General features: G+C 54.9%; 1 protein-coding gene across 1 annotated transcript; it reads left to right on the top strand.

The window, feature by feature from the left end:
- Positions 1-4,121: 4,121 nt before the first annotated feature.
- RABAC1 (Rab acceptor 1) lies at positions 4,122-6,914 on the top strand. Its single transcript, XM_026014025.2, has 5 exons — positions 4,122-4,371; positions 4,682-4,894; positions 5,215-5,312; positions 6,493-6,594; positions 6,679-6,914. Exons 1-5 carry the CDS (start codon positions 4,316-4,318, stop codon positions 6,765-6,767), a joined length of 558 nt encoding a protein of 185 aa, XP_025869810.1. The 5' UTR covers positions 4,122-4,315; the 3' UTR covers positions 6,768-6,914.
- The last annotated feature ends 4,398 nt before the right edge of the window (positions 6,915-11,312 follow it).

Raw genomic sequence — 11,312 nt, 5'->3', positions numbered from 1 at the left:
GCATCACCACCACCCAGATCAAGGTGTGGAACATTTCAACTCACTCAGAAAGTTCCTTCATGCCCCTTTCCAGTCAGCACTCCCCGCCACCCCATCAGAGGCTGCTCTGATTTCTGTCATCCAATAGTTGCACCTGTTCTTGGACTTCGTATAAATGAGATCTTACAAGCATGATGTCTTGTGTGTCTGGCTTCTTATCCTCACCACACCTATGAGAGTCACCTACATTGTCCCATGTACCAGTAGCTTTGGCACTTCCTTGAAGTGGGAACCTTCTGTCTCCCGATGACACATGGGCTCCCATCTCTGTTGGGCCCATTGCTAATCATGGCACAGACTGTGTTTAGCTTTAAAAGAAATGGCCACATTCTTTCCAAAGCTCTGAGGTCATTCTGCATTCCCGCCCAGCCTTAATCATATTGTCAATAGTTTGAATTTCAGCCGTTCTGATTGGGCCACAGTCCCCCTTCACTTGAGGCAAACTCTTTTTTTTTTAAAGATTTTATTTATTTATTCATGAGAGAGATAGAGACACAAGCAGAGGGAGAAGCAGGCTCCAGGCAGGGAGCCCGACGTGTGACTCGATCCCAGGTCTCCAGGATCATGCCCTGGGCTGAAGGCGGCGCTAAACCACCACCACAGCGGAGCCACCCAGGCTGCCCACAGACTTTCTAATACAGCCCAGAGATGTGAGCGTGGGTGTGTGCACATGCCCACCGCCCCAGACAATTACATTTACCTACATTCATGCATAATGGTCTTTTTTTTTTTTTTTAAGATTTTTACTTATTTATTTGAGAGAGAGAGAGAGTACACAGAAGCAGGGGGAGCAGCAGAGGGAAAGGAAGAAGCAGGCAACCTCCTGAGCAGGGAACCTGATGTGGGGCTCGACCCCAGGACCCTGGGATCATGACGTGAGCTGAAGGCAGATGCTCAACCTACTAAAGGACCCAGGTGCCCCATAATAGTATTTTTTGTAAAAGTGAAAATCCTTTTTAGATTTCTTTCACTTAGGGAAGACAGGTACTAATGTAGGTCTTTTGTAAAAGTGGCATCACATGAGCTTTTGGAAAGTGAGGGATACTCTTCGATTTACATCATTTTGGCTTTCGAAAGGTTTCATAGGAATGCTCATTTTGAAAAAAATAAAAAGGAATGCTCATTTTGGGTAGTAGGGGCACCTGTACTCCCATAGACAGCTGAGCAATCTGAGGCCCAGAGAGGGCAAGGACTTCTTTGAAGTCACACAGCAGGGACATAAGCCAGGTTTCTGATTGTCTGTGCTAAGGTCCTCCTACACTCCAGCTCCACTTCCTCCAGGGACCCAAGAGGCAGGAAGAAGGCCTCAGACTGGAGGGAGCATGGGGTCAGGGCTCATCTCCCATGGTCTTTTCAGGAGCCCCCTTATCTCCCACCATCCCCCTAATTCAGGGCCCACCTACCTTGGGCCCCCTCTCCCCACCATCTCCCACCATCCCCTTCCCTCAAGGACCCTCTGACCTTGCCCACAATCTCTGTGTCAAGGGGGTCCTCTCCCACATTGCCCTGTGCCAAAGCCCTATTGCCTGAAATCTCCTGATTCAAAGTTCCCACACCCCACCCAGAGGGCTGTCACCCCCACAACATCCTCTGGACACCACTGTCCACAGCCCATGCTCTTGGACACCTCCTATAAAGAAACCTCCCCAGTCCCACTCTGGGCTCATTGTGCACTCCCAGATCCCCTTTGATTTCCTGAAACTAGCTAGGCACAAGTGGAAGAAGCCTGAACAAGGGCAGCCCGGGTGGCTCAGCGATTTAGCGCTGCCTTCAGCCCAGGGCGTGATCCTGGAGACCCGGGATTGAGCCCCACGTTGGGCTCCTTGCATGGAGCCTGCTTCTCCCTTTGCCTGTGTCTCTGCCTCTCTCTCTCTCTCTCTCTCTCTCTCTCTCTGTGTGTCTCTCATGAATAAATAAATAAAATATTTTTTAAAAAGCCTGAACAAAGATTCTACAAAGGGCTGGGGCTGACAACAGGGAAATAAACAGTCACTAGCCAGACTTGATCTTCAAAGTACAGCTCATTGAGCTTCAGCTTGGGAGCTTCCCTACACAGGGGGCCTCTCTACCAGCCCCTTTGGCAGGGGCTGTCTCCCCCACCTCATGAGAATGCCCTCCAGCAGGCCTCAAAGCCCAAACCAAAAGGGATGTGGGTCTCAGGAGACAGCTGGGGTTAGGAGTCACCAGGCTATTCCACCTGGGTGTTCTCAGTCCCACGAGCCCTGAAATTTCATTCCATGTAACGGAGCCGGGCTTGCTGAACATTCCACACACATTTTTTGAGGCTCTTCTGGTGTACCCACCCCTTAGCACTCTGGCCATTTACCCACAACTCATTCAGGGGCAGGGCCTAAGACTGAGGGGGAACCATGGCTGTGGGAGCTAGGAAAAAGAAAGGCCCATGCCTCAGACACAGGCCACACCTTGACAGAAAGGGGCCAACAACTCCTAACATTACTGTTAAATTTAGGAAGGCAAGGGGCACCTGACTGGCTCAGCTGGCAGAAGATGGGACTCTTGATCTTGGAGTCATGAGTTTGAGCCCCATATTGGGTGTGCAGATTACTTCAAATAATTTATTTTCAGAAAGTGTAACTCTAGAAATAATGAAAACATTCATGATAATGTAATGGCAATAACATCGACTACCATTTAGTTGATGTTATTGAAGAGTATAAAATATCAAGACTCTTCCAAGCACTGTACACAGACCATTTAACTGAGTCATTATAACCCCAGAAGTGAGTGTGGTACTATCAGGATCTCCACTGTCTCGATTATGACATCAGGAAAGTCATCAGAGCCTAGATTTTCCTTTCCTTTCCTTTCCTTTCCTTTTTCCCTTCCCTTCCCTTCCCTTCCCTTCCCTTCCCTTTCCAAGATTTTATTTATTTATTCATGAGAGACACACACAGAGAGGCAGAGACATAGGCAGAGGGAGAGGCAAGCTTCCTGTGGAGAGCGTGATGTGGGACTTGATACCAGGACCCTTAGGATCACGACCTAAGCCAAAGGCAGACACTCAACCACTGAGCCACCCAGGTGCCCCACAGCCTATATTTTCATCTCTGACTCCCAAATCCCAGCTCTTTCAATTATAACAACTCCCTCTTCTAAAACTTCTCAATCCTGCGGGTGCTTGGGTGGCCCAGCTGGTTAAGCATCTGACTCTTGATTTTGGCTCAGGTCATGATCTCAGGGTCCTGAGATGGAGCCCCACATTGGGCTCCTCACTAGGCATGGAGCCTGCTTGAGATTCTCTCTCTCCGGGATGCCTTGGTGGCTCAGCGGTTTGGCGCCTGCCTTTGGCCCAGGGCGCGATCCTGGAGACCCGGGATGGAATCCCACGTCGGGCTCCCGGTGCATGGAGCCTGCTTCTCCCTCTGCCTATGTCTCTGCCTCTCTATCTCTCTCTGTGACTATCATAAGTAAATTAAAAAAAAAAAAAAAAAAAAGATTAAAAAAAAAGATCTTAAAAAGAAGAAGAAGAGATTCTCTCCCTCTGCCCCTCTTCCCCAATAAATAAATAGTCAACCCTTTCCCAAGTCTCTCGTCTTGCTATCTGAGGGGAGGAGGGTATCCCAAAGTCCTTAGTCCTAACCCATGCATCCCTGGGAGCTCAAGGGTTGTGCGGGGAGCTTTGCTCTCCACCTCAGAAACTCCCTCCGCCATTTGCCTTTGCCTCCAGGAACAAATAGATTCCCAGGAATTATCTACAGCCATTCAAAATGTGGCCCATGGACCAGAAGCATCCGCATTACCTAGGAACTTGTTAGGAATGCAGATTAATGGGTCCCACCCCGGATCTTCAAAGTCAGGACACTTGAGTCTTTTAGCAGGCCATAAGGTGTTTTTCATGCACTCTAGAGTCAGAACGACAGTTCTCACGAGCCCCGTTGTACTCTCTGGGGGGGGGGGGGCGAGTACATGACGCCCGCTTCTGCCTTTAGATCTCCCGTGATAACACCCGACTCCTGACCACCCACCTCCCCGGACACCACACGCCTCGCTTTTGAAACTACAATTCCCACAATGCTTAGAGGCGCTCAGCGCGGCTTCACGCGGCGGCAACTCCCAAGGTGTTTCGCGAGCCAGAGCCTCCCTGACACCATGAGGACTACAACTCCCACAATGCTCGGCGGCAGAACCACCGCCCCCGGCGACTCCCGAACGGCGCCACGTCGGCTCCGCTGGGTGGGGCCGGGCTCGGGCGGGGCCGCCGGGGTCTGCAGGGCCCCGGGCTCGTTACAGCGGTTCTACCCCTCACGACGCAGACATGGCGGCCGAGAAGGACCAGCAGAAGGATGCTGAGCCGGAAGGGCTGAGCGCCACGTGAGCGAGCCGGCTCTAGCCACCCCCTCCCCGACCCAAACCCGGGAGCCCTGGCCCCGCGCCCCCTTCTCCTTCGGGTCCCAGGAATCCGGGCTCTAGACACTAGAGTCTGGGCCCCTGGTCTCCAGTTCAAGGACTCTGGAGTCTGGGCCCTCCGCCCCCTCCTCCTCTGGGATCCAGGGGTCTTGGGCCTCCTCCCACCCTAGGGCGCCGGAGTCCAGCCCCCCTCGGCACCCTTTTTGCTCGGGGGTGGGGACTGGGGGCTCCGGGCTCCACCCCGGGCTCCCGCTGACCCGGCGCCGCCCACCAGGACCCTGCTGCCGAAACTGATCCCATCTGGCGCGGGCCGTGAGTGGCTGGAGCGGCGCCGCGCGACCATCCGGCCCTGGAGCTCCTTCGTGGACCAGCGGCGCTTCTCGCGGCCCCGCAACCTGGGCGAGCTGTGCCAGCGCCTCGTACGCAACGTGGAGTACTACCAGAGCAACTATGTGTTCGTGTTCCTGGGCCTCATCCTGTACTGCGTGTGAGTGCCTCGCCCGCCGCGCACGCTCCAGCCCACCGACCCGGCCGCGCCCCCGCCGCAGAGCCCCGCCCCCACCGCTCGGCCCCGCCCCCACCGCTCGGCCCCGCCCCGCCGCTCGGCCCCGCCCCCACGGGGACCTCTGCGCCAGACCTTTTCACCCGAGGGCCGGGCCACCACCACGGCCCCGTCCATCTGGCCGGGACCCAGCGTGACCAGACGTGACCTGGCCTTGCCTGGCCTCAAGGGCGTAGGTGGTCACGGTCCACCCCTGGCTGGCTCATTCCCAGCCGCCTGACCCATGCCTCCCTACCCTTCTCCAGGGTGACGTCCCCTATGCTGCTGGTGGCTCTGGCTGTCTTCTTTGGCGCCTGTTACATCCTCTATCTGCGCACATTGCAGTCCAAGTTTGTGCTGTTTGGTGAGAAACTCCCTGTCCAGATGGTTCTCTGATCCTTCAAATCCTGGTCTTGGAACACAAGCCTAAAACCCCAAACGCGTCTGCCCAAGCATAAATTTACACTAGATCCCTCTAACTGGAGCCGTTGAACTCTAGACACACCAAATACGCACACCCAAGTATCAGATCCCCTCAGTCGTATTTCTCAAAGCTAGAGATACCCCAGAACCTACTCTTCACCTGGCTCCTGTCCTTTAAAGCTACTCCCTGCCGCCCCCATCCTGTCATCTCCCTGCAGAAAGCATCAGCTGCAGGTACGCACATTGGACACCAGGTGGCGACCTTACACTGGCCTAGATCTGTGCCCCTGGCCTTCCCGCTTCCTTGGGGTGGGGCCGGAAAGATCTTGGGACTGTTCCAAGAGAGAAGCTGAGGTTTGTGGCTCCTCTGGTCCCAGACTGGCCCTTAGCACCACTGGGAAAAAAGAGGACTGAGTCTTCACCCAAGAGGAGCTCTAGATTCAGAGTGGCGGTATGGAAGAGCTGGGATCAAACAGGAAGACCCAAGTCAGAGTCCAGGGGCTTCCACGTTCTGCCCATGACAGGGCCCAGGCAGGCACCTGAGTGGCATGGAGGCAGCGGCTGGAGCACAGCCACGACTTGGCTTCGGCCCCTGTTGCCGCCAGGGCCTGTAGACACGATCTTCCAATCGGCCCGAGAAGCCAGAAGTCTGCATGATTATGTGAAAGCACTCAGTTTCCCCATCAACTATAAATCAAAATTTGGGGGGAACATTGTGCAGATTCAAAAACTACATCCACAGATCAGGCTTGGCCATTGGGCGACCATTTTGAGACTCCTGGTCTATGTGAGTGCGGACTGGGGCAGGAGAGCCGTAGTCTGGGGGAGTAGGAGGCTGGGAGCTTCCTAACAGAAGTTGGGCTGAAGGGCCCTGAGCAGGGCTAGGGCGGGAGTGGGGATTGTTGTGGTAAGGAAGGTGCGCCCTGTTCCGGTGCGCGGTGGGAACATCAGAGAAGTGGCTGAGGCCAGGGCTTGGAGGGCCTTGGCATGAGGAGTCGGGATGATCCTGGGGCTCCTGGAGCTTGTGTCACCAGACTGGGCGGGGCATCAGGGGTGACTCAGGGGGAGGACTTGAGTGTTGGAACAGCTGCCCCCATTGCCATCTGCCCCCCCACCCCCAGGCCGAGAGGTGAGCCCAGCCCATCAGTATGCTCTGGCCGGGGCCGTCTCCTTTCCCTTCTTCTGGCTGGCTGGTGCAGGGTCTGCTGTCTTCTGGGTCCTGGGTGAGTACAGGGTCTGGGAAGCTGGGGTGGGTGGTGGGGGAGCAGGTGAGGGAGCAAGGCCCTGAACTGCCCATTTTCTTACAGGAGCCACCCTCGTGGTCATTGGCTCCCATGCCGCCTTCCACCAGATGGAAGCTGTGGATGGGGAAGAGCTGCAGATGGAGCCTGTGTGAGGACCTGCGGGCCTCTGGAATCGGCTGCCTCATCCCTGTTCCCCGCTGCCCCGCTTGGCCCGAGGCCCTGGCCAAAGGCCTCCTTCCCATCGCGAGCCCAGGGCGGGATTCCAGCTGTGGAAATAAAGCTGTTACAGTTGTCATTCAGCAGATGCTTTCCCGGGGTCTTCTGTGGGCCTGTGCGGGTGGTCCGGGGCGACTGCAGAGACCAAGATAGAGGGGTCCCCTGGGTGGGTGGGGGTTCGATCAGCAAGATAAATCACTGAAGTAGGATGGGGGCAGCCAGGGTGGCTCGGCGGTTTAGCGCTGCCTTCGGCCCAGGGCCTGATCCTGGAGATCCGGGATCGAGTCCCACATCAGGCTCCCTGCATGGAGCCTGCTTCTCCCTCTGCCTGTGTCTCTGCCTCTGTCTCTGTCTCTCATGAACCAATAAATAAAATCTTTTAAAAAAATAAAGTAGTATGGGAGGGGCGCCTGGGCAGCTCAGGGGGTTAAGCATCTGACTCTTGGTCTCAGCTCTAGTCTTGCTCTCAGGGTCATGAGCTCAAGCCTCGTGCCGGGCTCCATACTGGTGTGGAGCCTACTTTAAATTAATTAATTAATTAAAGAATATATAATAGGATGGCAAATGATGGTAAGTGCTGGGGGGTGGGGGGAGAGGGAGCCAGGGGTACCCCAGACCTCCCCCCATGTTCAGTGATTTGCTAGGAGGGTTCGGTACATGGTCGGACCCACAGCTGTAATTCATTATCATGAAAGGCTGCAAAGCAAAGTCAGGGAAGGGAAAAGGCACATGGGGCAGAGTCAAGAGAAAGCCCCGCTCAAGCTTCGCAGACTCCTCCCAGGGGACTCCCACTCCCTGTGCTGCTGTGCTCGTTTCCTCCAGCAGCAGGGTGTGACAGCAGGTATGGATGTCTGCCAGGGAGGCTCATTAGAGACCCAGGGCCCAGGCTTTCTGCTGGGGGGGGGGGGGGTGGTGGCCACAGGAGCACCCTCTGTCTAGCATGGACTGAAATTCCAGACTCCCAGAAGGAAAGCAGGGGTTCAGCATAGAGTATCACTTGCACAGACAGCGTGGACACACTGAGTCATTCTTACGGGGGCCAGGGAGAAGCCTTCTGGATCCCAAGTTCCCAGACACCAGCCAAGGGCCAATGATGCGAGCAGCCCTCTCTAAGGACAACCTACCATGTTAGCTCTCCTGCATAAAGAAAGTTCTGGAGCTGAGTTACAGATTAAAGGCCTCCCTGAGGCCCTGCAGCTGAGTGAAGGAGTAGCTGTAGATCCCTAAGAGGAAAATATTCTGGGCAGAGGTAGTAGCCAGTGAAAGGGCCGGAGGCGGGGTGGCAGGCAGCGCCCTGGAGGCGGGAGGGAGCAGCAGGGAGGCCCAGGTGGCTGGAGCAGGTGAGCCCGGCAACGTGGAAGACTTTGGCTTTACTCTGAGGCGGGAGGGACACAACCCACTCGTCATTAATAACGTGAAGAGTGTGCGGTGAGGAACAGGCCTGAGGGAAAACACTAGGCCGAAGTGATAACAAAGCAGAGCGCCAGGCCCTGAGAAGCTGCTTCAGATGCGGCCCGCCTGGAGGTGCTGTCTGAGGAGGTGACATTTCAGTGAGCCCAGAGGGACACGGAGGCAGCCACAGGCAGAGGGATGGGTGGCCTAAGCAGAGCCGCAGCACCAAGGCCTGGCAGTGCAGGCCCCTGGCCTCCCCAACCTCCTGTGGCGTCACCAAAACCCATTAACTCACCATTCATGTGTCCTGTTGAGTGCCCGCTGAGGACTCGGCGCTGTTCTGGAATTGTTGGTGGCCACATGTGGCTACTGAGCCCTTGAAACATGGTATATTTTTTATTATAAATAAATTTTTAAAAATTAAAAAAAATAATTTTCTATACTGGTTATATGTTAGAAGTGTAATATGTTGGAAAATACTAGGTGAGTTTGTTATTATTTTTTAAAAGATTTACTTGTTTATTTTACCTTTTTTTAAAAAAGATTTTATTTATTTATTCATGATAGTCACACAGAGAGAGACAGGCAGAGACACAGGCAGAGGGAGAAGCAGGCTCCGTGCACCAGGAGCCCGACGTGGGATTCGATCCCGGGTCTCCAGGATCGCGCCCTGGGCCAAAGGCAGGCGCCAAACCGCTGCACCACCCAGGGATCCCCTACTTGTTTATTTTAGAGAGAGGAGAGTGAGAGAGAGCAGAGGAGGGAGAGGGGGAGAGGATCTCCAGCAGACTCCCTGCTGAGCACAGAGCCTGACGTGGGGCTCAGTCCCAGGACCCTGAGATCAGGACCTGAGCCGAAATCAAGAGTTGGAGGCTTAACCAACAGAGCCACCCAGGCGCCCTGTAGGTAAATTTATTATTTTCACTTTTTTCTTTACTTTTTAAAATGTGATTAAAGGGGATCCCTGGGTGGCACAGTGGTTTGGCGCCTGCCTTTGGCCCAGGGCGCGATCCTGGAGACCCGGGATTGAGTCCCACATTGGGCTCCCGGTACATGGAGCCTGCTTCTCCCTCTGCCTGTGTCTCTGCCTCTCTCTCTCTCTCTGTGTGACTATCATAAATAAATAAAGAAAAAATTATTAAAAAAATAAAAAATAAAATGTGATTAAGTAGAAAATATAGTTACCTCTGTGGCTTGTATCCTGAGTCTCCTGCACACACTGGCTGGCACGCTGGAGAAATAGCAGCACCACAAACAGATGAGCCGCTGCCCTCTCCCGGCTCACATTCAGTGGGAGAGGCACGTGATACATGAACCAAACCCCCAGCAAACACGAAACTCAGAAAGTGATAAGCTGGTGAAGCCAATAACATGGACTGGGCAAGGCTGGAGAGTTGTGGAAGGAGAGGGCTCACTTAGAGTGGCGGGGCAGGGCCTTGCTGGGCATGAGGCAGAGATTGCTCCTTGGAGGTCTGGGGGGAGAGTATTCCAGCCAGTGGGAACAGCAAGTGCAAAGGCCCTGGGGTGGGAACTGCTCAATGACAAGACAGCGCTTGTGGCTGGGTGAAGGGTGAAGGGAACAGCTACAGATGATTGGTGGGGAGGATGTGGGAGCCAGATCACACAGGACCTGCAAGCCACTAAGAAGTTCTTGGCATTTTAGCTTAAGGTCATGTGGACTATGGGAGGATTTTGAACTGTGTGGCGACAGGGCCAGGTGTGAATTTTTGGAATATCCCTTTGGGTTTGTGTAGGGGCATGGGCTAGAGGGACAATTGGGCCAAGGAGGAGGAGGCAGGGACATGGAGTGGAGAGGAGGGACAGGGAAGACAAATTCGGAACCAGGGGCTTAGGGACGGATGTGCGTAGGATCTGAGAGGAGCCCCGGGCGTGGGTTTCCAGCCCCACAGGGAGACCAGGGGCCAGGGCGGCTCTGCCCACGTTGGGTCTCGTCACCAGGGGCGCGCTTCCAGTGGCTGCCACCAGGGGGCGGGAAAGTGCTTTCTCCAGGGAGGGCGCCAGAGATGGACCTCTGGGAACTGAAACCTGCCCGCCCCAGGCCCAGGCCCAGGCCCAGGCCAGCCCGGCTGCAGCAAGGCCAGGTTCCCAAGCCCACCTGTGGGGTGGTAGGGGGCGTTCTGTCCGCCGATCGAGATGCCGGTGCTGGGGGTGGGGCACGTCTTCATGCACACAGGGTGGGTGGTCACTACGGCCTGTTGACACTGCTGAGCCTGGAGGGAAGGTGGTCAGGCTCCTTGTCTGGAGGTGAGGAGACCAGGGGCCCAAGGACCAGGACTGGGGTCACTGAGGCAAGTGGTCAGCAGCCTGGGGTTGGGGGACATGGGAGGATGACTCAATCCAGAGGCCTAATCTCGGGGTGACTGGCTACAGGTCCCTAATTCTGATGTTGGGTTATTGAGATGCCTCAGGCCAGAAGTTTCCATGAGGGTGGTGAGGATTGGAGGCCCACTCCCCGTGCATCCCTCCTGAATGACCTCAGGTTGAGAGATTTGGATTGGGACAACAAAAATGAGGACTTGGTGTGTCATCAAGGGGACAAAGGTCTGGTCATCTCTTTTGGTGACAGATCCTGGGAGTCCAGCTGGCTTGTTGGGAGTGACAAATTGGGGGTCCAGTTGTCGACTTCATTATTAAAGAGCCTGTGGGTCCAGGTTTGGTGTGACAGGGACAAGGGACCTAGCTGTTTGGTGCAGGGGCGCCTGAGTGGCTCAGTTAAATATCCAACCCTTTGTTTTAGCTCAGGTCATGATCTCAGGGTCATGAAATTGGCCCCTGTTGGGCTCACACTCAGTGGGGAGGGGTCTGCTTATGATTCTCTCTCCCTCTGCCTCTCCCCCCACTCACACTCGCTCAGCTGTCCCCCCCCAAAATAAATAAATCTTTTTTTAAAAAAATATTTTATTTATTTGAGAGAGAGAAAGCAAGCACGAGCAGGGGGGAGGAGCAGAGGAAGAGGGAGAAGCAGGCTCTCCGCTGAGCAGGGAGCCCCGCATTGGGTTCGATTCCGGGACCCTGGGATTATAATCTGAGCCGAAGGCAGACACCCAACCAACTGAGGCACCCAGGCG

This window comes from Vulpes vulpes, chromosome 1 (genome assembly GCF_048418805.1).
Source record: "Vulpes vulpes isolate BD-2025 chromosome 1, VulVul3, whole genome shotgun sequence".
Classification (NCBI taxonomy): Eukaryota; Metazoa; Chordata; class Mammalia; order Carnivora; family Canidae; genus Vulpes; species Vulpes vulpes.
The sequence above is the reverse complement of the archived record's forward strand: the minus strand, read 5'-3'. Positions and strand labels throughout refer to the sequence as shown.